Here is a 26920-nt window from a genome sequence, read left to right as displayed (position 1 = left end):
TCTTTTTTCATAAAGAAATGCAACTTTATTATTTTCAAGTACATATGTAGTACCTCAAGCTAAAGTCTTACAGAGGGTCACCAGTAAGGATCTTGTAGATATTCCTTTACCAAATATATCAGGACTGATGATCATTAACCTATGCACTTGCCGATTCTAAAGGGAGACTTCTAAAGTGCCTGAAAAGCATACTTGGAGGCAGACTAAATATGCCACTCCTAGCAATACTGTTTATGCTCTTAATTTACTGACCAAGTAACTTCTTTATTGATCGTGCAAAGGTAAACTTTTGTTCAAAGCCAATGACCTCAAATTAATCAGGCCCAAATAAATATGGTGTCCTGTTTAGACTTCCAGCCCAAGGCCGTGACTTATGATAGAGCCAAGGTCCACTGCAATGAGACAGTAGCCCTTGGGGGTCTTTGGGCCTGGCCTAATGCTTGTCTTGTCCTCCATGGCTCCACCCTAGGCCTTCCAATTTTCTTGCAGTCTTTCTCGATTGCTTGCCTCACTCATCTAGGTCCAGCTATCCCATGCTTTCTAGGCCAGGCTGAGAGAATGGGCAGCTGCCCCCAGAGCAAAAATGTTAGGCGAGAAGGGAGTAAGACAACTCTATTCCATAGGAACCTGGAGCCAGCTTCCTGTCTCAAGAGAAGTGGGCACTTGCTGGGAGCGGCGGCCCTGCCATCTGAGAGGTCAAAGGCAGATTCTCTTCGGATTTTCTCTCGTGTCTAAAGTTTCTGACATCCTTTTCTAGGACCAGCTAGGCAATATGGGAAATGACACGGGTTCGGCAGGATAGGCATGAAGGGGACTGAGTGGGAGAGGGGGGCCGGGGACTGGGGGTCTCAGAACAGCATGATGAGCTTAAGAAATGATTCTGAAGAGAGGGGTGTTCCCAAGAGCACGTGGTTGAGATAGCTGGACCTTCTGTGAAACCTGAGTCTTGTGGACAAAGAGGACCACTGCCTTCTGGTCTTGCCCCTGCTGCTAGTCTGACCAGATGGGAATCTGATTTGCTGAGTGTCAGCCTACAAAGGCAGGACACAGAGCCAAAGCCCACACCACCTACCTGGAGACTCAAGGGACAAACTTGTGTTCACTGCCTTCCTTTCCTTCCTTTGTCTCCTTCAGCCAGCTCGCCCCAATCTCTCCTTGCCAGCCCAGCTCTCCTCGCTAGGTTCCTGACTGGCCTTGGCTGGGAGACACTCCTAACCTCCCCAACCAGCTTCCCTTTCTGGCTTCAGGCTCTGGGACTCACAGAAGGAGAACTCTGTGTTTTCAAGGTCTGACGGGAGGAACAGGGGAAGCCTAGGAAGGCAAGAATGGGAAGAGGCATAAAGCCAGAGGTGTGAACACTTGGCCGCCTGAGAGGACTTCCTTCTGGATTAGACAGAATTAACTGTGGGTGTTGATCTGTTTGAAGAAGGCAGGTGAGACTGGGACACAGGGTAGGCGGGGTGACCCTCAGTGCTTCGGGGAAAGGAGAGAGCATGGTGGGGTGGGGTGAGAGGGATCTGAGGAGGGGGCCCCGACATACACCGAGGGTTCACAGTTGGACCTATGGAACAGTTACCTCAAGTTTATTTACCCAAACCTGCCAACTTAGTTCACTCAGCTGCCTCATTCTGTCTCCCTCAAATTTTCCCCCCAAATACCACCCCAGATTTTTCCAGCCCTTTCCTCCACCACCCCAGCAACACCTCCAGAGCACCCCATCTCTCCCATTCTTCCTTTTTCCAGTGAGCTCAGTAGTAAGTCTCCTTCTCCACCCAGCCTGTTAGAGAGATGGGATAAAGGTTGCCGCAGGAGCATGAAAGGAAGCAAAAGATCAACCCCGAGGGCTTGAGTAGCTGAGGTCAAGGGAAGGAGAACCTTGGGGAATAGGGCAGGGAGAAGAGACAAACCCTCACCTTGGGGGTGGGCTGTATGTTTTTAAAGGGGAGGGAGGGGACAAGCCTGTTTCATTCAGTAGATGCTGAAAATGTCTTCTGGGCTCCCCAGGTAGCAGGCATCTAAGGAAACAGCTGTCCCACTGGTGCTAGGAAGAAGTGTAGTCGAGGACTACAGCCCTTTCTATTTGTTTTAGGAACCAGATTTCAGGTTTTATGTGAAAACACAGAAGTTTTAGATGCTGGGTCCATTAGAAAACCATGCATCTAAAATATTGGGCCACTCAACCCAAACACTGTTCATGGACTGTGGGTGACTTGCAGGTCATCCATTTCAACCCAGCAATTGATCAGAAATGTTTCCAGGGAAAATAAACAAACCCTGGGTTGATGCCTGAGAACTAGGAGGGTCCGGGTGCCATTGCTATTCCTTATGATCCTAAGTGAATAAGTCATCTCAGCCATTGCTATTGCTTGCCTTGTGATCCTACGTGAATAAATCATCTCCGTGCATCTTTTTATCAGCAAATGAGGAGTGATTAGATAACCTTGAAGGGCCCTTCTAATCCGATGGTCTGTGATCCTAGAGCAGTGGTTCTCAGCCTATGGGTCAGGACCCCTTTGGCGGGTTGAACAAACGTTTTACAGGGGTCACACATCAGGTATCTTGCATGTCAGGTATTTACATTATGATTCACAACAGTAACAGTTATAGTTGCAAAGTAGCAATGAAAATGATGTTATGATTGGGAGGGTCACTACACCATGAGGGACTATATTAAAGGGTCACAGCCTTAGGAAGGTTGAGAACCACTGTTCTAGAGGAAGGTGGAGGCCTTGAAGAACCATGTTAATCTAGGTGGGATATAGGATCTAAAAGGAAAGGACTAGGGTGGGCTTTTTCAGGGCTTTTGGGACCTTAGGGTCAGAACTGTCTGCAAAGAGGAAGTGCTTACCCCCAGGGTACCGCCTCAGGATGAGCTTTCGGACTTCATCGTAGATGAAGATGAGGAGACTGTAGGGAAAGGCACAGAACCACCAAGTGACCCTGAAAACAATGGAGGGAAGCATCAGGGACCTCAGAGGCAGACACCATGTCACAAAAGTAGAACCAAAGTGAATTAGAGAGCCGGGATCCCCAAAAGGGATCCCAACAGATTTCTCCATTCCTACCACTCCCTTGGTCACCTGAAGAGACACTCACTTGAGTGGGTACATTCGGAGGGCCACCCCCATGCCTGGACAGTAAGACAGGAAGGCAGCCAAGGCTGTCTCTTCTAGGAGCCCAAAAATCAGGATCTTGTTCCTGGAAAGGCAAAGTAAAGAAGGCAGTTAGCATGGGGGTGAGGGTGGGGTGAAGACAGGGGGAGTGCCCAGAGAGAGAGTGAAATGTGGGGGATGGGTTTCTGGAATCAGACCTTTCTGACTTTGGGAGGGGATTTAAAGAGTGCTTAATTTCTTAGAGTCTCACATTTCTTTTTTATATACAATAAGCATAAAAAGACAAGTTTTTTGGCTACATAATGCATCAGACAATGTTTAAAGAGGATGTAGGGATATCTCATTGTTTTCTTCCACACAACCCACATTGTAAATGATTTTTGTAGTAAGTGATGAATACATTAAAATTTATTATAAATATTCATGGATTCCCAGCAGAACTAGATTAACACACCATCACTGTCTTCTTGGGCCTAAGGATGGCCTAGAAAACCTGGCAGTTTCTTGCAAGTGCCTGGTTCACATGGCTTTTTGAATTACTGCTGAGCGGTATCTCTGAGGACTTTCAACTGCCCAAGGACAGAAGGTGAGATCCAGGCACACTGAGGCTACCTCTGGCAAGGCGGCTTGTGAGTATCAATACTTCTTCCTTTCTCTTAGTCATGGTCATGTTGATTCTTTCTTATTTGCCTCTTATTTGACTGAGTTAATCAGTTTGGTTTCATCTCCACTTTCCTGTGTCACTCATATGCTGCCCTGTAAGTATCTGGTACAGGACTGTGCCTAATTTCTTAGATTTTTCTGGGACAAATTTCATTTGGGGAATAGTTGCCTTTGTTTCTGGCAGGAAAAATAAATACAAAAAAGAAATCAGCCTGGCTCCTTCAGTATGCCATCTGTGTTAAAATCACCAGCAAATGAGGTTCCAGATGTTTAACAGATGAGCTCCTACAGTGTGGGGTGGAGATTGACCTGGAAGGCCCTGGGCAGCTGAAGGACCTTATGACCTTATCAGCTGACCTTGGGGGTTCCTTGCCCACGGAGGGTACAGTCAAACCCACCTTGGAAGAGTTGTTGTGGGATTGGAGTGAGGTACTTAATTCACTGCCTGGCACACGGTACCCCTGGGCAGATGCAGAACTGTAGGTCAAGAGCCAAATGTTGGTGTGGCGTACACGAGCCCTGACCGTGGGTTTAGAACTGGGCAAAGGATATGGCCAGGTGCCGCTCAAATAGGGAATGGAAGAGGAAGAGGGTGAGAGGAAAACAGGGGAGATGGCCATGAAGGTAGGAAGCCATGACAAGGTTACTTTAGGAGCAATGTTAGAATTCAGTAGAAAGGGTCTCGCCATTCTGTCCTCATTCTCGTGTGTGTGTGTGTGTGTGTGTGTGTGTGTGTGTGTGTGTGTGTGTGTGCTTCAAACCTGGCTATGGATAAGTATCTAGGTTATTACAAACAGACACCTTATCCTTAGAAAACCTGAGGTCTGGGAGCAGAGGTAATCTGGTGTTGGAATCCTGGCCTGTAGGGTGACCACGTCTAGAGGACTCTGGGTGGTAGGAACTAGCAGTGGTGGGCACTCACTTCATGCCCTGCTGGAAGACTGAGTTGCGGCGGGTCTTGCAGATGATGAGGTCAGCCCACTGCACGACCACGATGCTGGCAAAGAAGGCTGTATGGCATGTGAACTCCACCACCTTCCGCTGCTCGTAGGTCTGGGCAGGAGGCAGGCAGGCGGAGGTAAAGTGTGAGGGAAGGGACGGACAGGACCAGTAAACAGCACACTCTAGGCAGCTGTTAAACTCGGCACTTAACCCATCTTCTGCTCCTGGCTTGCTCCTGGCCAATTCCTGCCTTGGGCCCCAACCCTTCTCATTTACATCACATTTACACAGCCTGGCTCACCCACTCTTGTCCATAGCTGTCCTCCAGGTCGTTGGTAGTCCGATCATCCCAGTCGAGACGGATGCCCAGCAGCCGTGATGGCAGAAACCCGTTCTCTGCCAGTATCACAAAGTAGGTGAAGAAGCCACCCAGAGCCTGGATCATGCCTGGAAGTGGTTATAAACAGAAGGTGGGGTCTGAGTAGGGAAAGAGGCAGGAAGGGGCCACCCCTGGGAACAGAGATGGAAGTCTCTGGCTCTCAGGGAGCTGGACTCTTTCCACTTCACTCATCTCTCTCCGGCATTAGAAGCTTTTGGGGACCCTCCCAAGCCCCAGGCTGGGCGCACCAATCTGTCCATAAGCCATGCTGATAAGCCTCTCGTTCACCAGCTTATCAGTCTGGGAGTTTCTCGGCTGCCGCTTCATGATGTCGCTCTCAGCTGCCTCGTATGCTAATGAGATCGCGGGAACCTGTGTACAGAGGACATGGGGAGGAGAAGGTGTCTGAAGAGCTCTGGGAAACAAGAGCAGCAACTGCTCAGTGAAGAGTCAACAGAATGCAGTACATCCCATTATCACTAGGGGCATAGCTCAGGGGCGGAGCGCTTGCTTAGCATGAGCGAGTCCTGGGTTCAATCCCTGATATTACAGGGTGGTGGGGAGAAACTTCCTGTTTTCCTCCAGGCCTGGGCTTATCTGCTGTTTCTTGGTTGGGGTCTGGTCAGATGCCCTGGCGCAGCTCCTCTGTCTGCTGCTCATCCTGCCCCTGTTCTGTGTGATTGCCTGGTCTGACTGTACTCCACCCTCTGGCCTCACCATGTCCGTGCCCAGGTCGATGCAGAGGATGGTCACAGTGCCCAGGGGCAGCGGGATGTTGGCAATGATGAACAGCAGGAAGGGGGTGATCTCAGGGATGTTGCTGGTCAGGGTGTACGCGATGGACTTCTTCAAGTTGTCAAAGATCAGACGGCCTGTGGAGAGGGTCCGAGGGCATCAGGGAGGTTAGAGGAACTCTTCCCCACCCCAGGCCCTGAGATATGTGTGGCTGCTCATTTTTCAAAGGGGAAGGTTTAAAGCTGAATCCTAGTGTGAGAATCAGAGGAAGCGAAAGGTCTGGCTTCAGACATCCTGGATGTCACACAGCTTCCTCACCCTCCTCAACGCCTGTCACGATAGAGGCAAAGTTGTCGTCGAGAAGGATCATGTCAGCTGCCTGCTTAGAGACATCAGAGCCAGAGATGCCCATGGCAATGCCGATGTCTGCCTTCTTCAGCGCAGGGGAGTCGTTCACCCCGTCACCTGTCACTGCTACAATGGCTCCCTGCGGGGAAGGCACCGAAGGCGTTTGAGGACAAAGTCCTTGCCCGCCTGCCCCTGACTTTGCTCCTTGCTGTCTTGCTCACCTGCCTCTGACACCCCTCTACAATGATGAGCTTCTGCTGGGGGGGAGGTCCGGGCAAACACAATCTCCGTGTGGTCCCTGAGGATCTCATCCAGCTGCTCTGACGTCATGTCCTTCAGGTCCGACCCATGCACTACACATGCTTTGGCTTCTCTGGAGGGTAGAGGCAGAGACAGCTGACCATCCACACTCATGCCAGTCCTGCTGCCCCTCCCCGCCCCCTCCCCCTCCCCCCGTGCCTTAGTTCCTCTGTGAGGTGGGACTCTGCTATTGCTTTCGTGCCCTCTTCTGTGAAGCTGAGTTCCACTACTTCTCTGAGAGAAGACAATACCACATCCTCCCCCATGCAGTACCACACAAGTGTAAGTGCTGTTTGCTAGGCATATCTCATCCCTATAGCAACCCTGTCATGTGGACAGCATCTTAATTTCATAACTGAGAAAATGGAAGTTGAGGACTGTAAAGATGTTTCCAAGGTTACACAGCTCATCAGTGGTACAGGCTGGACACAAACTTGTCTGGGGAATGGGGAAATGGCCATTGGGCTGGCCAGGGAAAGATTTTAGTCTAAGGGTTCCAGAGATGCTGTCCAGATATCCCAAGGGACCCTGAGGGCTTCTGTGGGAAAGGAGTTGTGGGCCAGGAACAGAGTCTTTGTAAAGGCCTTACCTGGGATTGACTTGACTCACAGGAATGTTGAGCCGGGCTGCAATGTCCTCCACAGTCTCGTTACCCTCTGATATAATGCCCACACCTTTGGCAATGGCCTTGGCTGTGATGGGGTGGTCCCCAGTCACCATGATCACCTGATAGGAAGAAGACACAAAAAGAAAGCAGTACTGAGTTCCCCCTCTCATTCCTTTCCCCAAATCCCGTAGTTAGACTAGTAGATGTCTGAGGTTGGTGAATCCCAGGCAGAAAAATGGAGGTAGGTGTGTGTGCATGTGCGTGTGTGTGCGAGTGTGTGTAGGTTTGGTGGTAAGGGCAAGAGACAGTGACAGACTGTGTTGGGTGCAGGGTTCGGAGGATGAGAGGGAGCCTATTTACATGGCCAAAACATCACAGCAGGTTGATGGGTTAGTGAGGGTCCCTTGGCAGAGGAGAGCCTGTGTGGTCTCCCTAATCCTGTCTCCTTTCTCTCTCTCTGTCCCTCTTTCTCTGTCTCTGTCTTTGTGTTTCCTCTACTCCTTCTGGGACAAGATCTTGAGGTATGTAGCCCAAGCTGACCTCAAACTTGCAGGGTCCTCTTGCTCGTGCCTGTCAAGTGCTGGGGTTACAAGCATATATGACCATGCCTGGGTTGTCTGGGAAATTTCTTTAGGAGTTTGGATATGTGGGAAACGAGGCAGTCAGAGCGGGATGGGTACATCCCTTCACAGCTCCTCCCCTTCCCTCCTCTTCCTTTTATTATTTTATGCTCTGTCTGTCTGTATGTCCCTGTACCACATATGTGTCTGGCGCCCTTGGAGACCAGAAGAGGGCATCGAATACCGTGAACGGTGTGAGCTGCCATGTGAGTCCTCTGAAAGAGCAGCCAGTGAGTGCTGTTAACTGCTGGGCCACCTCTCCAACCTTTAACGGCTCCCTTTGAATATAGTGGAGGAGATCTCTTCAAGGTCACAGGAACCCTGAGCGAAGGTTTGATTTCCCAGTGTCTCAAGTGAGCAGTGCAGCAGTGTGGTTGGATAGAGTAGGGCTAAGATGGAGACAGTGTCCAACTGCTGCCATGCTCACCGGCTTCCAACAGCCCTGCATGGTACGGGGAGAAGGCCTTAGCCTTGGCCGCAATAATCAAAGTTCTTTACTCTTGCAGGGTAGATGGGGTGGGGTGGGAAGAGGCTATTGCCAGCGTAAAGTGACCGAAACTGGCTGAGGACAGATCTGCATATGTGGGCTTGTGGAAGAAGTCCCGCAGACCTGAGGCAAGACACCTCTTCAGGCCCCACTGGCTGCCTTCTCTCCCCCCTCATTATCAACCTGAAACCACCCTCAAAGTGCCTCCTATTGAAAAACAAGTGTCTTGGCAAACCTCGCTGGCCTCGACTCTCTCGGCTTTGAAGCCTTTCACTCCCTTGGTTTCTGCACCTCCTTTATTTCTGCCCCAGTTGTACCCCTACCCTGCTGTACACTCTTTAAAGCCTCCTCAGGGTGGCAGAAAGGAGCCTCGCAGAGAGGAGTAAGTGCTGTCTTTGGACAGGAACCTAAGTTTGAACAATGACCTTCACCAACTGTTGGACCTTAGACAAGACGATTTTCTATTTCAGCACAATGGAGGGAGTGAGCCACACCATTCCAGGCTAGCATTCTGTAGACACTCAATAAATGGTAGCCGCGTCCTACCCACCCCCACTGGCTTCTCTTTCTCCCCTTCCCCAGAAATGGTGGTGAAGCCAGGCTTTCATTCTTCACCCTTCCCTTGACTCCTCTTTGCTTCCTGAACAATATAATAAAATATTCTGATAAGTCTTCAATTTGTAGCCATGTGCTAATAAGATTTAAATCTCCAGTCCTGTTCATCTTTTACAACTGTCCCTCAATAGATAGCCCCCCCCCCGCCATATGTGTGTGTGTGTGTGTGTGTGTGTTTCTTACACATACTTTAACAGTAAGGTCCATGCTGCACTCCTGTCTGTACTCCCTGCATCCCCCCTCCAGCGCCTCTCCTCTTAGATACCATCTGCTCTATTCACTCTGTCCTGTTCTCTCCCATATCTTCCCACCCTATGCCCAGCTTGCTCACCAAGTTCTCAAAAATGCTTCTCAAATGCAACTATGTGTCTTCGCTGCCCTTGTCTCTGTGCTTAGATCCTCATCCCTTGCTTGGACGATTGTGCACCTTCTAATCTGTCTCCCTGTTCCGGACGTCAGCTTTTCCCCAAATCTAGTCCCTCCTATAATAGGTAGCCTTAAAGTTATGTCTGTGACAATTGTGGCCGCCTGTGGCACACAGGATAAGGCTCAAGTCGACAGATATAGCTTTAAGGAAATCCTTCCAGCTGGCCTTGACCCGATGTTTCAGCCCCAATTCCCAGTGCTCTCCCGTCGTGTCTCCCCGGTTGACCTGTACACCTCCACCTCCTGATAGTGTGGGCATCCGGGTACTAACTGTTCCCTGATCGTGCCATGCCCTCCTTTCCTTTATAGCCTGCTGAATCCTCTTCAGCCTTCAAGGCCCAGGTCAAATATCATCCCTTCTATTAAACCCTGTCTAGTTCTCAGAGGCAGAATTAACAGCTCCCGGGTGATTTTTCCATAGAGGCCTTGCCCAGCCTTTGCTATTTCTCATCGTGCTGAGAGGCACCTGACTGGGCAGAAAGAAGGAGTGTGGCTTCCAGACAAGCCAACTGTGCTTCGTATTCCCAGTTTGCCTCTTACCAACAGTTCTATTTTGGGGAAAGTATTTACCAACTCTGAGTTTCTATGTGTTTGTGTATTGCAGTGGGAGTAATGATGCCTATTTTTCATTCTGAGTGGTTGTTACACGCATACATGGCACCAAGTCTTCTGGTGTAGTGGTTAAGAAACAGACTGCCTTGTTTCAAACTCTGGCTTTACAACTTACTATGAGGTCTTGGGCTTGCTATCCTGTGCCTCAGTTTCTCTCTCTGTAATAGGGAAGATACTTGCGCTTACCCAGAAGGCCGCCATGCTTAGTGTTTAGAGCAGTGTCTGATGCATATAAAAAATTAAAATAACTTATCATTGGGGCATCTGACCAATAGATACTCAATGACCTCAACTCTTTGGTTTTGGTTTTTCAAGACAGGGTTTCTCTGTGTAGCTTTGTAGACCAGGCTGGCCTCAAACTCACAGAGGTTTGCCTGCCTTTGCCTCCTGAGTGCTGGGATTGAAAGTGTGCACCACCATCGCCTGTTGACCTCAACTCAAGACTGTTCTTTGATATGCTTAGAAGCATCTGGCCCCGTGAAAGATCTTGAGATGTGGAGGCCAGGCCCAGTGGGCTGCAAAGACCTGGCTCTCAGGGAGCAGGTTGAGCTGCATTGTTCAAAAAAAGAAGAGCAACAGATGGCACCAGAATTGGTGACCAGAAAAAGAGGATGTCGGGGACCCATCTTGGAAATAGGGGACTGAGTTCCTGGATGGCTGGTTGGCTTATTAAATAACTTGGCACCTTGCATGGTGCCCAATGCACAGTTGGTAAACAATAAACATTTGCTGGATGAAGAAGGTGCCAAACAAATGAGCTAGAGTATTCAGTGAGAAGCGGTTGTGGTGGGACAAGAACTCAGTGGGGAGTCGTGGGGGAGTGGGGAGAATATGGAGTGGTAAGGAAAGCCCGTTGGGGCAGACGAGAGTTTACTAGTCCCTAAGCCCAATGGGTAGACTGAGCAGTTGGGCAGTCAAATAACCAAGCAGCCATGATGGGAGTGCTGAGAATGGGAAGGGAGGGGTGCACATGCAGGTCGGGCAGTGAGCTGGAATAGATGACAGGCGTGGGGGGAGGGGCAGAGGGAAGAAGCAAGCGCTCTCACTAGGCACGGACCTTTCCCTGCAGATGGACCGTTTCTCTGTGTCAGTGGGAAGAAGGCCACCAGGAGCCCGTGTCTCCTCAGGACACAGCTGCTGCGGTGCCTTGGCCTCTGGCAGGTGGTCAGACACACAAGGACACAGGAGGGGGATGGGAAGGAGGCCGATACCTTGATGCCCGCACTTCGGCACTTGCCCACAGCATCTGGCACAGCTGCCCTGGGTGGGTCAATCATAGACATGAGCCCCACAAAACAGAGCTTCTCTGTAGGAAAGTTCAGCTCATCCGTGTCAAATTTGAAGCCGCGAGGAAACTTTCCAGAGGGCAGATTCAGCTGACAGAAGCCTGAGGAGGAGCAGGAAGGAGGAGTGAGAGCAGCAGAGTGGCTTCCTGGTCGCCTCCAGGACCCCTCATGCTAGAGACGCTGCCAAGGCTCAGCTCCGGTTTCTACACCCTCACCTAGCACGCGCTCCCCAAGTCCTCCCAGCTCCATGTAGGCGTTTTGGAAGGCATCTTGCATCTCCTTGTCCAGAGGGATCTCCTTGCCCTGCACCAGGATGGTAGAGCATCGGTCCAGGATGCGCTCTGGGGCTCCTTTCATCACCAGCACATGGCTCTGGGGGCTGTCTTCTCTCTCATGGATGGACAGCTGGAGAGGAGAAAGGGCAGTCACAGGGGAGACATACCTATGGTGGGTCTGACAGGAAGCAGCTTCTGAGAAGGAATAATATAACTCTTACGTTCCTTAATAACATAACTCTAATCCACCAAAGGGTGTCAACAAAGGAGAAACTATGCGTGGAGGGTGTTCGCTTATAGTCCCAAGTACTAAATCTGAGAGTCACTCCCATAGAACAGTGATTCATTCGACAAATAATTATTAGGATCATTTGGGACAGGTGTTGTGTTAAGGGTTGGTTGGATGGCTTTCATTAGCACCCCCCAACCCAAATTCCCCAGTGACCCAGGGACTTTACCTCCATGGTGCAAGCAGAGTAGAGCTGAGACTATTCTTGGCATTAACAGGTGCCTAAACACTGAAGGATACAGTAGGGGAATTATGGGAGTGTGCTTTAGTTATGTGGATGGCAGTATTGGAGGACCATTGCCAGTGGATGGAAATGGGGGCTATTGGAAGAGGAGAGGAGTCGGTGACAGGTGGCATTTAGTAAGGTTTGCCAGTCAGAGGATGATGGCAAGCACACATGCAGCCAGGTCATTTGTCCTGCGAGTGAGGCAGGAGAGAGCACACAGTCCTCTGATTCCCATCCCTTCTTTCTGTTGAATCTCTGTTGACTCTTTTTCTCCTATTGAGTCTCTGTTCTCTTACTCTTCCCATTTTTATCCCTTTTTCTTTATGTGTCCCAGCATCCCAGTCAGACCTGATATTTGTTGGTAGAGTTGAAGGGAATTTCTGCCACCTTAGGGTTCCTGTCCCTCATCTTCCTCACTGAGCCACAGGACAACTCAATGCATTTGAGCAGAGCTGACTCAGAGGCATCACCAGCTGTGTCCCGCTGCCAGAAGAAAATGGAATTCAGTGTCACAGTGGCAGGAGGGAAGGGAGTGGAGGATGGGAGAGACAGGGCATCAGTTGAGGTCACCAAAGGCAGCTACAGGATGGGAGAGGGAAATCTGGGCATCAGCAAGGGGACTTTGGAGACATTCCTCTGTGTCTGCACTCACTGACTGACCCTTACCTTAGACACAGAGATGTTCTCCTGCCCGGCCTTGAAGACAGCACGATTGCAGAGACCAGCAATCCGAGACAGGGCTGTCCACGTCGGGGAGCGCTTGTCAAAAGTGGCCCCTGGGAAAAAACAAGGGAGACGCTTGGCTCCCCGGTTGAGCGTTTTCACCCCCTATTCTCCCTCTTCTCAGCACTAGCCACTTCCCTTCACCCTTACTGGAGCACCCAATCACCCGACTGATCCTCAGTGGTGTCAGCCTCGTGGATCTGGTTGTCAAACCACATGTGGGCCACTGTCATGCGGTTCTGGGTGAGGGTGCCCGTCTTGTCCGAGCAGATGGTGGATGTGGAGCCCAGGGTCTCCACCGCCTCCAGGTTCTTCACCAGGCAATTCTTCCGAGCCATGCGCTTGGCTGTCAGCGTCAGGCACACCTGGTACACAGCAGGAGAATAAAAAGGTCCCGGTCTAGAGTGACAGGTGTCCATGGCCATTCCTTTCCTGGAGCTCTATTTCTTTTTTGTTAATACTACTCACAAATAATATTGGGTGGGACCAGCAGTAAACAGTGCCAGTTCAACACTGGGCACATTGAGCTGGTTCCTAGGTGTATTTGTAGTAAATGCCCAGCAGAGAGTTTGAACATATAAGTCCATAGCAGACACAAGATGTGAGAGCCACCTACGCAGACGGGACAACAGAAGCTGTGGGAGAAAATGGATTCCTTTGTGGGCAACAAAGAGGAAAACAGGGTCTGGGGCTTGACAGCCATTGAGTTTCTGTGAGGACACAGGACAGGAGAACCAGGATGGTGACACATCCCAGTAGCTGCTGAAGGACAGAGTGTGAGAGGGTAGACAGACATATCCATTTCAGCAGCAGAGTTAAGGATGGGAGCTGAGAAATGTCACTCGATTTGCTAGTTAGTCACTGATGACCTTTGAAAGTGTCTTCATAGCAAGTGAGACAGGATGAACCCCAGACTGCATCAGGAGACAAGCACACAGATGGTGAGAATCATGACCATAACAAGCCCCCAAAGAGAAACTGAATGCTCAGATGCAGTTCAACCCCCAATTTTCAACTTAGAACTCCAAGGCTCACATTAAACAGTTTCTGTGTACAGCGTCTGCTATGTGACTGCAGGGACTTGAAGGGAAGAACATTGCTGAGAAGGAATGAGCAACTGCGTTTGTATCAAATGGGAAGGACAAGGACAAGGGCACTGGTGGCGCTTCAGCCCGATCCACTCACAGTGACAGTGGCCAAAAGCCCTTCAGGCACGTTGGCTACGATGATGCCAATGAGGAAGATGACTGCCTCCAGCCAGCTGTAGCCCAGGATGAGGGACAGCACGAAGAAAGAGACCCCCAGGAACACTGCCACTCCTGTGATTAGCTGGATGAAGTGCTCAATTTCCATGGCTATGGGTGTCTGCCCCACCTCTAGGCCAGAGGCGAGGGTGGCTATGCGGCCCATCACTGTCCTGTCACCTGTGGCGATCACAATGCCCCTGGCAGTGCCTGCAATAGAGGGAAGGACAGAGGATAAGTGTCCTGGGCTTACTGATGGCTGAAATCTCATCGTATTCGCTAAGGAAATAAAACCATCACAGAGTAAATAAGACAAAGACTCTAACCCTGGAGGCTACTTTTAGGAAACTGAGCTTACACCCCCCACCCTCCATGCCCCTCCTCCCCCCCCCGCATAGATCATCAATCTCAGATTTAATACAGTCACAATTTTTTTTCTATTTGTGCCTGAGAAGACATCTTGCAAGTAATACTAAAGCTCAAATTGAAGAGATTCAATAAATGAAATAAAAATTGCCTGCAATATTTCAGCAATCAATCTTACACTAGGCATTTTTCAAGAGCATGTTATAAACAGAAGGAAAGTACTTATTGATTTTGGGGGAAGGGGTTGGGTTTAAGATTTTCTTGGGCCAGCAAGATAGTTCAGTGTGTAAGGGCGCTACCCTACCCGCTATTCCCGATGACCTGAGTTCAGTCTCCAAGACCCACATGGTGGAAGAGAAGAACCAGGTCCTGCAGGTCCTTTACATGTGCACTGTGGTATGAGTGTGCACGCGCGCGCACACACACACACACACACACACTAATAGTTACGAGAGATTTTTAATTAAAAAAGATCCCGATGTTAGGTATGAATCTTTATAAAGGCTGTTAGGTAATCAATCATTCATCATGTGTGACATTACAGGGGTCTTAGGGAAAGGAAGCGCGGTGTGTGCGAGCAGCATGCATGTTGAAGTCGTCCGAATCTGGGTTTGAACTTCTACCTAGGAGCCAGTAGTCAAATGGGATGACTTTGTGAAGCCCTCTGACTAGTGTCTGTCTCATAGCAGGCACACAACAAGTGCGGCTTCCGTTCATACCCTCTCCTCTCTTTGGAGCTAGCTGCTGAATAAGCGGTACAAACACCTTATCTGACCTTTCAAATACATTCAGTTATGGGAAATGTATGATAAATCAGAATCTTAGTACATTAAAAATTTAGGAAACTTAATGTGTAGTGATTTTTATTGTAATTCCAATCCTCTGAAGGAGGGAACCAAGCCCAAAGAACCAATATATGGAGGAGAGAGGATGAGGGAAAGAAAAGTATGGATGCAAGAAGCCATTCTTTGTCACCATGTGAGAAGTCCGTGGTCTAGGAAGCTTCTCTCTTGCCATCTCCTGCCCACAGACTCCTTCCCAGAGCCCACCCTGCCTGAGCTACCTAGCTGGACCACAGAGTACGGGTTGCAGTCATGCTTAGACTCCTATTCTTATGTGAGAACAGACCCCAGAGCTCTCATTCGCCACCAGGGTTCATAGCTAGAACCCAGAACCAAGATGGAACAGCCAGGACAGACAGCACACTATGAGAATTTTCTTCTCATCGTGACCTAGAGGATGATGCAGCCTGGAGGGGGCCTGATTTTCACCGGAAAGTTTTCCTGACCCAGACTGAGCCTCTGGTTTCTAATCACGAGCTGAGGAAGGAAGAAACTGGTCCAGAACCACAGACCCAGAAGACACTGCGTGGACTCTCCTCATTCTAAGAGTCAAGACTGTGTGTGGGACACATCCTGACCACCGTCTGAAAGTTTTGCAGAAGGCTTTCAGTCCGGGGATGGACAGAACAGAGAGCTTCTCTGGGAGAGATGACTTCTAATAGAGTCAGTCAGCCCTTGGCCAATGCCCTGCTCTCCAGAGATGACTATTTCTGCCATGCTCAGGGCCCTGTTCCCTTAATGCCCTTTATATACAGAGTTTTTTGCAAAGTAAGTATAGCTTTGGAAGTCAGACCCTTCCCCGCACTGTGCTGGGGTGAGGAGCGCTCTTGGGAGGCTAGCTTCTCACCTTCCACGCAGTTGGTAGAGAAGAAACAGATATTTCGGGTCTCCAGCGGATTCTCATGGGTGAACTCGGGGGAACGGGTCTGGGGCTCTGACTCCCCTGTTAGGGACGAGTTATCCACCTGAGGAAGAAGGGGTGTAGTCATCAGCCTGGCGGCAGCAGCGCTGTGTGCACACGGCTGTCTCCTGAGCCAGATCCAACCACCCTCAATCTTCATGACAAGAGGGACAAAATTACTCTTGCCCTCATCACATATTTATGGCATTACTCAGCTATTGCTTCTTCCTTGTTGTGGATGACTGACTGTCCCTGACTTTTGTGTCTTTGGGTTATTTACTTAACCCACAAGGCCTCCGTTTGTTCACCTGTAAACAAGATCCTTGCATGGCACAACTCCAGAAGCACCACCGACAAGGCAGTCTATGAAAACGCTGCCTCCTGGGCAGCCTTCATAATTACATCATCTTTTTCCAGACACCTCTCTGTGTAGCCAGGCTGGGCTGACTTTGAACTCCCCAACCTCCTGCCTCCACCCTCTGCCTGCAGAGTGCTAAGATTACAGGTGTGAAGACCCAGCTCCTTCATCTGAACTTCCTTAAATTTTTATTTATGTATCATCTGGGGCTCGCTGTAGCCTGGGCTGGTCTGGAATCTTTCAGAGTGAAACTGGATAGAGTATGTAAGGCTTCTGTTACATAAATGTTATTCCATGCACAATGGCTATAAAGTGGCTAGGTCAAAGAAATCCCAGGGCATAGAGCATTCCTAACACAGATCCACAGAGGTAGCAGGTAGCTATCTATCATATACTGGAAGGGGGTTGGGTTGGGAGGTATGGGGAGACCTTGATGTTTGCAATTGGGTTTCTTTTAAGCTTTAAAAAGGGCCTCTCTTGACCGGTCTGCTCACCTTGCAGCCGTGGGAAGAGATGATCCGGAGGTCAGCAGGGACGCGGTCTCCACCCTTCACTTCCACCAGGTCTCCCACCACCACCTCCTCTGCGTTGATCTGCATCTTCTCTCCCTCCCGGATGACCAGAGCTTGCTGTGGAAAGGCCAGGAGCACCTCATGAAATGTTTGTTTCCACCTTTGCTCTCCAATCTGCCGTTCCCGCTCCAAAGGAGGAGAAGAAACCCCCACAGCTTCAGCAGTAAAGCTTGGTTCTGGTGTGGAGGGCTGTTGTATGCCCATCTTTCTTCTACCTCAGGACTGTAAGAGGTGAGCCATCTCAGAAACCTTATGCCCCAAGCTGGATGGAGCCAGTCCCTGGCAGCTACCTGAGGCACCATGTTCTTGAAGGAGTCCATGATCTTGGAGCTCTTGGCTTCCTGGTAGTAGGAGAAGCAGCCGGTGACGATGACTACAGCTGCTAACACGATCCCTAGGTATAACTGGTAAGGAGAAAGAGTTGGGGTGGCTGTCACTTGGGAGGAGTCATCCTATGTGGGATCCCCAGCCTTCATCTGAGCCCAGACATGAGAATGACAGTTTGTCTTTCTCTCCAGCCTCCCCCAGTCTTCCAGCCCACTCTCCTAGCATGGAAGAAGCAAAGAAGTGAGTTCCCATGACTGAGGCTTTTCTAGGAGTATAGTTCCAAGCATACGGACCAGCCCCTTTTAGTGGAATGAGTATGGAGGAACTCTCTCATCACTGACTGCATGTGCTGGAGGGTGCTCCACAGGTATGTACAGAAGCCTCACCTCTCTCCATCCTGCGGCACTGGGACTGTGATCTTGTCCCCTGAGCCCTCCCCTTCACCTTACTTAGGGTTCAGAGTTGGAGGGCAGAGCCGTGGGCTGATTGGTCCAGGGGTTGTGTGCGTGGCTTACGTTATCATTGGATGGTTCGTCCTCCATGGCGGCCAGGATACCATAGGCTAGGAAGCAGAGGAGGGCCCCGATCCACAGAAGGATAGAGAAACCCCCAAAAAGCTGACGACAGAACTTGACCCACTCAGGAGTTGTGGGGGGTGGCGTGAGGGCATTGGGTCCATCCCGAGCCAGAATGTCCTGAGCTCGCTGGTTAGTGAGGCCCTGGGGAGTGAGAAAAGGTGTAGGAGCGGGTGTTCAGAACAAACCCGACCCTCACCACATCTCTCAGCATCCTGGAGCATAATGTCCAGCTGGTGGGGGGAAACTATCCTGTGACTGGAAGAGGTGAGAACATCAGCAGGGACCACACAGAGGAACTGGTGTCTAGAAACGGGACTTGGGCCTTGAGGCTAGAAAGGACTCTCGCTGTGGCTCCACCTACGGTTATTCTTGGGTTGAAACATGTTTTTGTTGGGACAGCAAGCATAAGCACACCAGAAAGATTCCTCGTCAGACCACCCTCGTCTCTTCCTGCAGATCCTTCCTTTCACCAGGGCTCCAGGGAAAGCACACACCCCCTCCACCCATCCCCACCTCCACAGCCTCGACCCTTAGTGTCACTCGACTTTGGCAACCACCTATCTCTTTCCAAAGAAAGCCTAGCCAAGCTCACTATTCTTTATGCTCCAGGCTAGACCAAAGGCTTCTTTCAGGATCCAGGTAGCCCCCCCCCATGCTTGATTCTAGAGTGGTGCTTACTAGATTGCACTGGAATTCTGTTTGTGTGGTTTTTGTTTTTAAACTTTGAGGAGGATCCACTTGTTGCTGACCTCCATGTCATTCATTCACCTATTTAATACATGAGCACTGAGCTCCGACTCCGTGCCCAGCACTGGGAAGGATCTAGAGACAGGCACAATCAACAAAGCCCCACTCACAATCTAAAGAGGAAACCTGCACAGTCATAGAAAATAAAGTAGCATTAAAGAATGAGAGCATAGCCAGGCGTTGGTGGCGCACACCTCTAATCCCAGCACTCGGGAGGCAGAGGCAGGTGGATCTCTGTGAGTTCGAGGCCAGTCTGATCTACAGAGTGAGTTCCAGGACAGACTCCAAAGCTGCCTCAGAAAAAAACAAAACAACACAACAACAACAAAAAAGAATGGGAGCATAGCAGCTTAGAAAGACAGACAAAAGGGAGTGTGCCAGGGGTATTAGCACAGTAGTTTTTTTTGTTTGTTTGTTTGTTTTGTTTTGTAATACAGAGTACTGTTCTACCTTGGAAGTGACTTTATAGCACAAGTTGGCCTTGAACTTGAAGTTGTGACTGGCTTTACAGTGTTTTCCTTTGTTGGAGGCAGGATTTCAATATTTTGTCTAGGATGGTCTTTAATTGTTGACCACCATAGCACTTGGAAGATTTGTTTCTTTTTTTAACTAAGGATTGAATTTAGGGCATCACACAAGCTGCACGGCACTCTGTCATTGAACTACATGCATAGCCCTCTTTGATTTCATTTTGTGACGGGGACTCTAAGCTGTCCACTCTAACCTTGAACTAGCAATCTTTCCACCTCAGCCTCCTGAGTAGCTGGGGTCACAGGGGCATGCCAGTGCACCTAGCTTTGAGGAACAATGTAAAACATTTTTAAATGATGGGTTTGGCAGTCTGGCTATGGTCTGTGTTTATTTATATAACCTAGCTCATCCAAGGACAAGAGGCGCTCATCATGGAGACAGGGGGAAGGAAGGAGTCTGAGCACACTTTGGGGCACAGGATTAAGCAAGGAGCATCGGCCTGGGTACAAATTCAGCAAGTAAATCTCCCTTTCTGATTCTCCTTGCTTTAGTGAACAGGCTGACCACGCCTGACAGAGCTCGGGTGAGGATTAAAGAAACGGCCACCCTGCACCTGATCACAGAGTCACTGATGCACGGGGAACCAGCAAATGCTGTCATAACAGGGTGAGTCGCTTTGCTGGTCCATGTCTGTCATCGCAAGCAATTGCTTGAGGCAGACAACAGAGCCTTGCCAGGGTCTGAGCCCTGGGTTTGAAGGGATTCTAACTTCCAGAATCACAGGGAAAGAGGGGGGACGCAGGGGGTCCAAAGTCTGTTTCTGACGGTGCCACAACTAACCCCATGACCTCAGATAAGTCTCTCATCTCTGGGCTGCTTCCCTCACCTGCAGAGTGCTGTGTTCTAGGGTTGAGGCTCTCCCACCTGAAGCTGCCTGCCTCTCTCACTCATGGCTCACTTACCTTGGACAGATCCACTTGGTATTTTCGGCCCAGCTCATCCAAGGACAGCTTGTGGTCATCCTGGGGAAGGAGAAATGAAGACACTTTGGGAAGGGAGGCTGGGCGCACACTGGATGGAAACCCTTTGGGAAGGGAGGCTGGGTGCACACTGGATGGAGACCCTTTGGGAAGGGAGGCTGGGCGCACACAGGGGGCACAGGATTAAGTGAGGAGCGTGGGCCTGTGTACAAAGCTTCTTTGGATGCCCGTGGCTGCTGGCGTGTGACTGTCAGAGCAGAGCTGTTCCTTCATGGCCCTGCTGAAAGCACCGTGGTCCTTACCATGGCAACCTCCTTCTTCAGCTCATCGAGCTCCTTCTCTTTCTGTTTCTTCTTGCCACCCCCATTCTCCGCAGTGGTGGCGGCAGGCGAGTACTCACGCCCTGCCTGCAACAGGAAGGTAGGGCACAGATGATCAGGGGCACTGGCTGGAGCCCGTTCCCACCAGCCATTGAAGGTGTCCCAGCACGGGAAGCAGGGTGGCCGGGGAGCAAGAGGTGGAAGAGCCCAGGCAGAGCCGTGAGGACCCCCACATTTGAACTTTTATCTGTTTACTATGTGATACAGGATTCTGCCAAAAAAATAAAGAAAACATGCACATTTTGAAAAGCACGATTCTGTGTTATTTGAGAGAATCCTGGGATTGGACAGGGATTGTGTCGATGGGTAGGGTATCCTGTAGGAATGTCTTTGCCTGTTTTAGAGAGGAGTCCCGGGAAGCCAAGAGAAGCAGGCTTGGTTGTGGGAATGGAATGGGTATAGACTAGAAGAAGCTAATGGTGACAGGTTCAAGTATGTCTATAAAATGGGAGCCCAGAGTATGCTGGGAGCCCTCACCAGCCTGCTGGGCTGGCTTACCTGGGACTGGACAAAGGCAACTCACAGAACTCGAAACCCCAAAGCATAGCTGAGTTCCCTTTGTCAAGAAATGCAAAGGGGTGGTGCAGCGGTGCACGCCTTTAATCCCAGCACTTGGGAGGCAGGGGCAGGTGGATCTCTGTGAGTTCAAGACCAGCCTGGCCTACAGAGTGAGTTCGAGGACAGTCAGAGCTACACAAAGAAAGCCTGTCTTGAAAAACACAAAAATAAAAGTGAAAGAAAAAGAAATGTATATAAGAGTCAATGAAGTCATATAAAGGCAGGGTCAGTCTTGGGCTTCTGTCAAGGTTTTGCTGAATATTTTGTTTTACTTATTTATCTATTTATTTGTTTGCTTGTTTGTTTTCAAGACAGGGTTTCTCCTTGTAACAGCCCTGGCTGTCCTGGAACTCACTTTGTAGACCAGGCTGGCTTCGAACTCACAGACCTCCAACTGCCTCTACCTCGAGAGTGCTGGGATTAAAAGCGTGTGCCACTACATCTGGTTAGCTGGGTGTTTTTAATAGTGTCTTTGAGGTCCCCGTTTGCTCTTCTCTTCAGGGTTACTGCTGGCTTTCGGGGTCTCATAGAAGCTTCTTGAAGGAGATGGTGGGGATTCTTCATTCAGATGGAGGCAGTCTTGGAGGAATGGGTTAGCTGAGGGCTAGGAAAGGCCAGGGGGTTATGTATGGATAGTGTGAAAAATACTGTCATCTCCCTCCATGGCTCTCCATCTCCCTCAGGATACAGGGGATTGCTAAGTCTCTGGCCTTTCTATGGACCCTGAAGGCTATCCTGGCTTATAGACGTGGGTTTTTCTATGCCATGCTTATGACTGATGTTTTCCATAAAGAATAGGTACCTGGTAGAAACATTAGCCTGTGTGCTTTTTGTTTGTTTTGTTTTTCAAGATTGTGCATTTGGGGGGTGGGGTTCATTTTAGTAGGTTTTTTTTGGCAACTTTTCAGCTGACTGAGAAGGTAGTGGAAAGCAGAGGAAGTGCTCACTCATCTTCTACCCCGGTACACGGACAGGGTCCCTCCCTCTGCGTTGTTGGAGTGGCGCATAGCTTCCTCACTACCTCCAGGGCCACAGCTGACATGCTGGTAGGGTTCCTTCCGTGGACTTGGGAAGATGTCTATCAGCGTGGACCTCCCTTTTCTCTAGCATGGGGCTGTGTCACCCTAAGTCCTAAATGCTCCGGGATAATGTATTTTTACCCATCAGAGTTAAAGCAGATCCTGAGGAATATGACAGCTGCCATGGTCATAAGATACCATAAACTTGGTACCGTGAGTAACAGAATTCTGCCAGTGAAATCAGGAACAAGGAGAGGGATGGAGGATACAACGAAATATGATGGGTACTTGTTCCAGGATTCAAGGACCTGGATAGAAGGAGGTGTGCCCTTGGTGGCTGTGTTGTTCAGACACTCTCGGTTTAGAAAAGGTGACCAATACATCGTGCTCTCTTCTCTATCTGAAACACCTATGAATCCAGTCTGGTCTTGATCTTCTGAAAGCCAAGCATCCTGGGGAGACTGAAGTGGCCATTGGCAGGGTAGAGAAGGATTCAGATGTATTCTACGCCCCCCCCCCCCGCTTGCCCAGGTCATGTGAGAGGCTTCATTTATTGGGTGGACTGAAAGGTTTTAGTCTCTTTGGTGAGGCAGGGCTGAGTATAGGATGGGAAACCACAAAAGGACCAAATGCAAGAAAGCAATCTGGACAGTGTGATCCTTGGGGGCTTCAGGGATGGGAGCCTCCCTCCGGGAAAGACAAGCGTTGGGGGCCAAGGGACAGAGCCCAGAGAAATCTTTACACATTTGGCATACATGAAAATGAGGACCAAATGGCCTCTTCTGGAGCTGGGAGTGGTGGCCTGCACACCTGTATTCCCACAATTCAGGAGGTGGGGGGCAGGAGGATTGGAAATCCATCCTGGGCTCCGTAGTGAGATCCTGTCTCAAACAAATAAACAAATGCATGTTTCTGGCGGAAAAATGCACTGGCTCTTGCATGTTGGTATGTTGAGTTGTGGCTGAGCTAAACAGCTCCATGTGATGCCCCCGCCCCCAGCCCTGTTCTCCCTTAAGTGCAAAGCTTGGGAGCACTGCCCTCCCCCCTCCTCCTGCCCTGGCAAGGATCTCAGGCTCCACAGCCAGGAGCCTGCCGAGATTTGGGGCCAGTGGCTGCCCAGAGAAGAAAGAAAGAGGAAGCGGGGACCCCCTTCTCCCCCTCTGCTCTTCCCTCCCTCCCCGAGCACAAGTCCCTCTCTTTGGGTCTTGAATGCTAAAGGAGAACAGAGAGTTCTTTTTGAGAAAGCCAGAGTCGGGGACAGAGTGGGGGTAGCTGGAAATCAGCCAACGCTCCCCCACCCCCACCTCAGCCTCTGGCTCCCTCCCACCAGCGTGATTTCTTCCCTCAGCTCCCTCGCTGCCTTTCACAGCCACGTAGTGACGGCTGGAGTGGAGTTGAGGCAGACCACGGAGTGGAGGGGGAGAAGGGGGGAACACGGGAGCTTGTGTTCTGCAGGGCTGCCCTGGTGGGTAGGACTCCGAGCTCCCAAGCTTAAGATCCCAACCTTAAGCCAGCTCTTCAGACCAAGGAGAGCAGAGCAGCAGTGGCATCGCTGGCCGACACAGGTTATGGACCCAGCAAGGGTGCTGGGGGGGCTCAGAATGGAATTCAAGGTCAAATTGCTTTCCTTTCCTTTGAGACAGGGTTTCTCTGTTTTGCTTTGGAGCCTGTTCTGGAACTCACTCTGTAGACAAGGCTGGCCTCGAACTCACAGAGATCCGCCTGCCTCTGCCTCCTGAGTGCTGGGATTAAAGGCATGGGCTATCACTGCCCCACTCAAATAGCTTTTCAAGTAGAAAGAACGCTGTGAGCTAAGTCCACCTGGCTGTAAGGTAGAGTGGGGGTGGGGAAGTATCCTCTCTCTCTCCTCTCAGATGGAGGTGGGTCTTGCCTGACCTGCTTGGCCCTGGCCTCTCAGAGGTTCTGCACCTCAGCTGAACCTTCTTCCCTTTCTATGGGGAGCAGGAGATACCAAGATATTGCTGAAGGTCCCAGGACAGGATGCCTTCCTATGACTATGACCACTTCCTCAGGGAAAACCATTGCCCATAGATAGCTCCTAAGGGTGGGCTCACAGCCCTCACCCTCACTCCATCTATGCCCCTAAATGCCCAAAGGCTGTTAATTTGCAAATTCATCTGCTGAAACATGGTGTGAATTCACTCATGAATGTCTGCAGCACTCCCAGCTTACTGGGAACACAGGGGTTCGAGACTGTGGACACATATACACATGTACACACACACACAGACACACACGTTTATGCAAGCACAGTACTCTTCTATTTCCAGCTCCCGCCCTAACTCTGGAAACCTGGTGGCCAGGCTCAGAGTTTTTCCAGCTGTTGAGTTGAGAGCAATAACATGTCCTTGCCTGACTCCTCCTTGGGTCCAGAAATTGGCGCACAGCACCCCGTGGCACTGTCTCCCTCACACTTTGCAATGCCTTGTCAAGCCCTTTCCCTCCGTGCCCTATTTCGCCAGCATTCCACAAAAGGAAAGCGGCCAAGCACAGTGTGTAAAGGGATTGGGTCACTTTTCTTCATATGGGAATTTCATTTCCAAGAATTGGAAACCTTGTCCTTGCTCACACAGACATGGCCATTAATCTTTTCATTGGCAAACCCATTGCTTCGGGATGCCGTGGGCACGGCAGTTCTCACCAGCCTTTGGAAAGATCCCCAAAGCCTATGGCCAGGAGCCGAGGACAGTGTTTCTGGGGACATCCAGAGGGGTGCTGGGGTGAGGGCTGGGGATAGATCCCTGCTCTCCCTCCCAGCTGGCACGGGCATGTAGGGAAGGCTCTTGGAGTTAGCGTAGCAAACTGCTTGGTGGCTCTGGAAGTGGGGTGTTCCACAGCTGCTTCGCAACCCCAGGCTGGCCCTGTCCTCTCTGGCTAGGATCTCAGAGGAGTAGACATTTTCAGTGGGTAGCGAGGGCAGCAGAGAACTGACAATGCCAACCGTCCCTTCAGCTGAGAAGCAAGGAGGAGCTTGGGAGAAGAGATGAGGGGACAGAGCGCAGAGATCTAGAAGGGCGCTTGAGTGGATTCTGGGAGTGTGGGAGAGGAGGAGAGGGGAGGCCAGCGTGGCTGCAGAAGAGGGCAGTACTTGGGCTAGCACTGTGGAATCCACACGCTCGTGCAGTTGGGAGACTAGTTCCAAGTTCAAACCATCCCACTCAGTCAGCATCTCTCCCTCCACAGCCCATACCCACCCCACCCTTTCTCCATCGTCTTCCTCACCCTCCAGAGAGTGACCCCTGATCTTTGGGGATACTCACCCCACGACCCATCTTGGGGTAGAGTGGCTGAGGGGACCTAGGCTGAAAAGGTCACCAGGAGGATCCCAAGACCACAGCGCCTGTCTGGGCCAGCTGGAGACCCTGGCAGACAGACAGAGACAGCCTGAGCAACAGGGTAGCTTTAAATAGGTCCCTCTCCCCCTCACCCCCGCCTTCCCCTTCTCGGGGAAAGAAACGTTTGTTGAAACTGGATCCCTGAGGACTCCTCCCCTCCCGCCCCTTTAGCTACTGGCCGGGCTGATGGTCCTGTTTTGTTCTGCGCCCCCCTCATCTCCCTCAGCACTTCCCAATCCCATGGTGGCAGCTCCAAAGGGGGGGGGGGAGAGACAGAGAGAGAGAGAGAGAGAGACAGAGAGAGAGACAGAGAGAGAGAGAGAGACAGAGAGAGAGACAGAGAGAGAGACAGAGAGAGAGAGACAGAGAGAGAGAGACAGAGAGAGAGAGAGAGAGAGAGAGAGAGAGAGAGAGAGAGAGAGAGAGAGAGAGAGGGAAGCAAGGGAAAGAAATGGGGAATGGGTAGCAGGAGGAAGAGATGTGGCCCCTAGGGAGACATCAACTCAGTGTCCTAGAATGCCAGAGGTCTTTGTGGACTAACTGCCTATATTTCCAGGTGATAAGAATTCGGTAATCTGAGTAGATAAGACAGAAGCAGAATCTCCCGAGTCCACATCCAATTTCCCAGAAAAAGCAACAGCCTGGTCCCTCTGCTGTGGAAACTGCAGGGACACCGTGACAAAGGAGAGTTAGAAGCAGAGTACAGCATGACTCTTAGCTTGCATTTGCATTTGAAGCTCCTTGCTAGGGACCGACGTCTGGAGACAGAGGAGAGAGGGTCCTCCTAAGGCCTCCCAAATGTAACCCCTGAGCCAGACATGTCTGACTTGTTGCCCCTGGGCTGCATACACCCAGAGATAGCTATGAATTTGGCCCAACACAACATCCTGAACTCACTTCAAACATTACGAAGTACTTTATAGTGGTCATTCATTTTCGATAACATCATTGCACAGTTCTCCTAGATGATGTGGACATTGTAGGTGACAACTTTGTGTCACAACATTTAAAAGTCGGCCAGACTTGCATCTAGTGCTCAGGACAATGGAGACTCTGGCACCTAGGGGCAGGTGGGAAGGTAAAGTACCGAAGACGCCAAGGCACCCCGGAGGCAGCCCTCAGCCAGGCTCAGCAGGCATTTGGTGGCATCTGTGCCATTCTGTGTGTGGCGTGTAAGAGCCTCTCCTTCATTGCTATAGAGGATCTCTGGCTGAGTCTGAGTCTGAGGTTGGTGAACGGCATCGGAGGCAGTCAAAACCGGAAGGTGTGGCATTTCTGAGGAGAGCATGGAAGTCATTATGCTCAAATACCAAGTCCATGAACTAGAAAGAACAATGACTTCCTTGAGCTCCTTCTGGGAGGAAGATACAGGCATCTCCACCGAGAGTGATTTGTATAAGGAGGCGCGGGGGATCTCGGAAGTGGGGCTTGGGGAGAAGTGGGCGGGGCTTCACTTCCAGCTGGGAAAGTGTCTTCAGCATTATACTCAATAGAAACAGGGACCCCTGCTTTGGGGGTGATGAGGTCATTCATTTGATGAAGAGTCAAAGAATAAGGGTGGGGGACAGAGAAGAA

General features: G+C 50.5%; 1 protein-coding gene across 1 annotated transcript; it reads right to left on the bottom strand.

The window, feature by feature from the left end:
- Atp1a2 (ATPase Na+/K+ transporting subunit alpha 2) lies at positions 1-25416 on the bottom strand. Its single transcript, XM_040738299.1, is given in 24 exon segments — positions 1-1777; positions 2849-2940; positions 3097-3198; positions 4699-4829; positions 5020-5165; positions 5346-5469; positions 5815-5969; positions 6151-6319; positions 6402-6443; positions 6445-6553; positions 7070-7206; positions 11059-11234; positions 11349-11538; positions 12272-12406; positions 12590-12699; positions 12813-13011; positions 13832-14100; positions 15946-16063; positions 16852-16986; positions 17220-17333; positions 17772-17975; positions 20015-20074; positions 20335-20439; positions 25271-25416. Coding segments are annotated over 24 exon segments (3063 nt in total). The 5' UTR covers positions 25283-25416; the 3' UTR covers positions 1-1748.
- Between the last annotated feature and the right edge of the window lie 1504 nt (positions 25417-26920).

This window comes from Mesocricetus auratus, unplaced genomic scaffold, assembly GCF_017639785.1.
Source record: "Mesocricetus auratus isolate SY011 unplaced genomic scaffold, BCM_Maur_2.0 Super-Scaffold_100676, whole genome shotgun sequence".
NCBI classification, from domain to species: Eukaryota; Metazoa; Chordata; class Mammalia; order Rodentia; family Cricetidae; genus Mesocricetus; species Mesocricetus auratus.
This window is presented reverse-complemented; position numbering and strand designations above follow the sequence as displayed.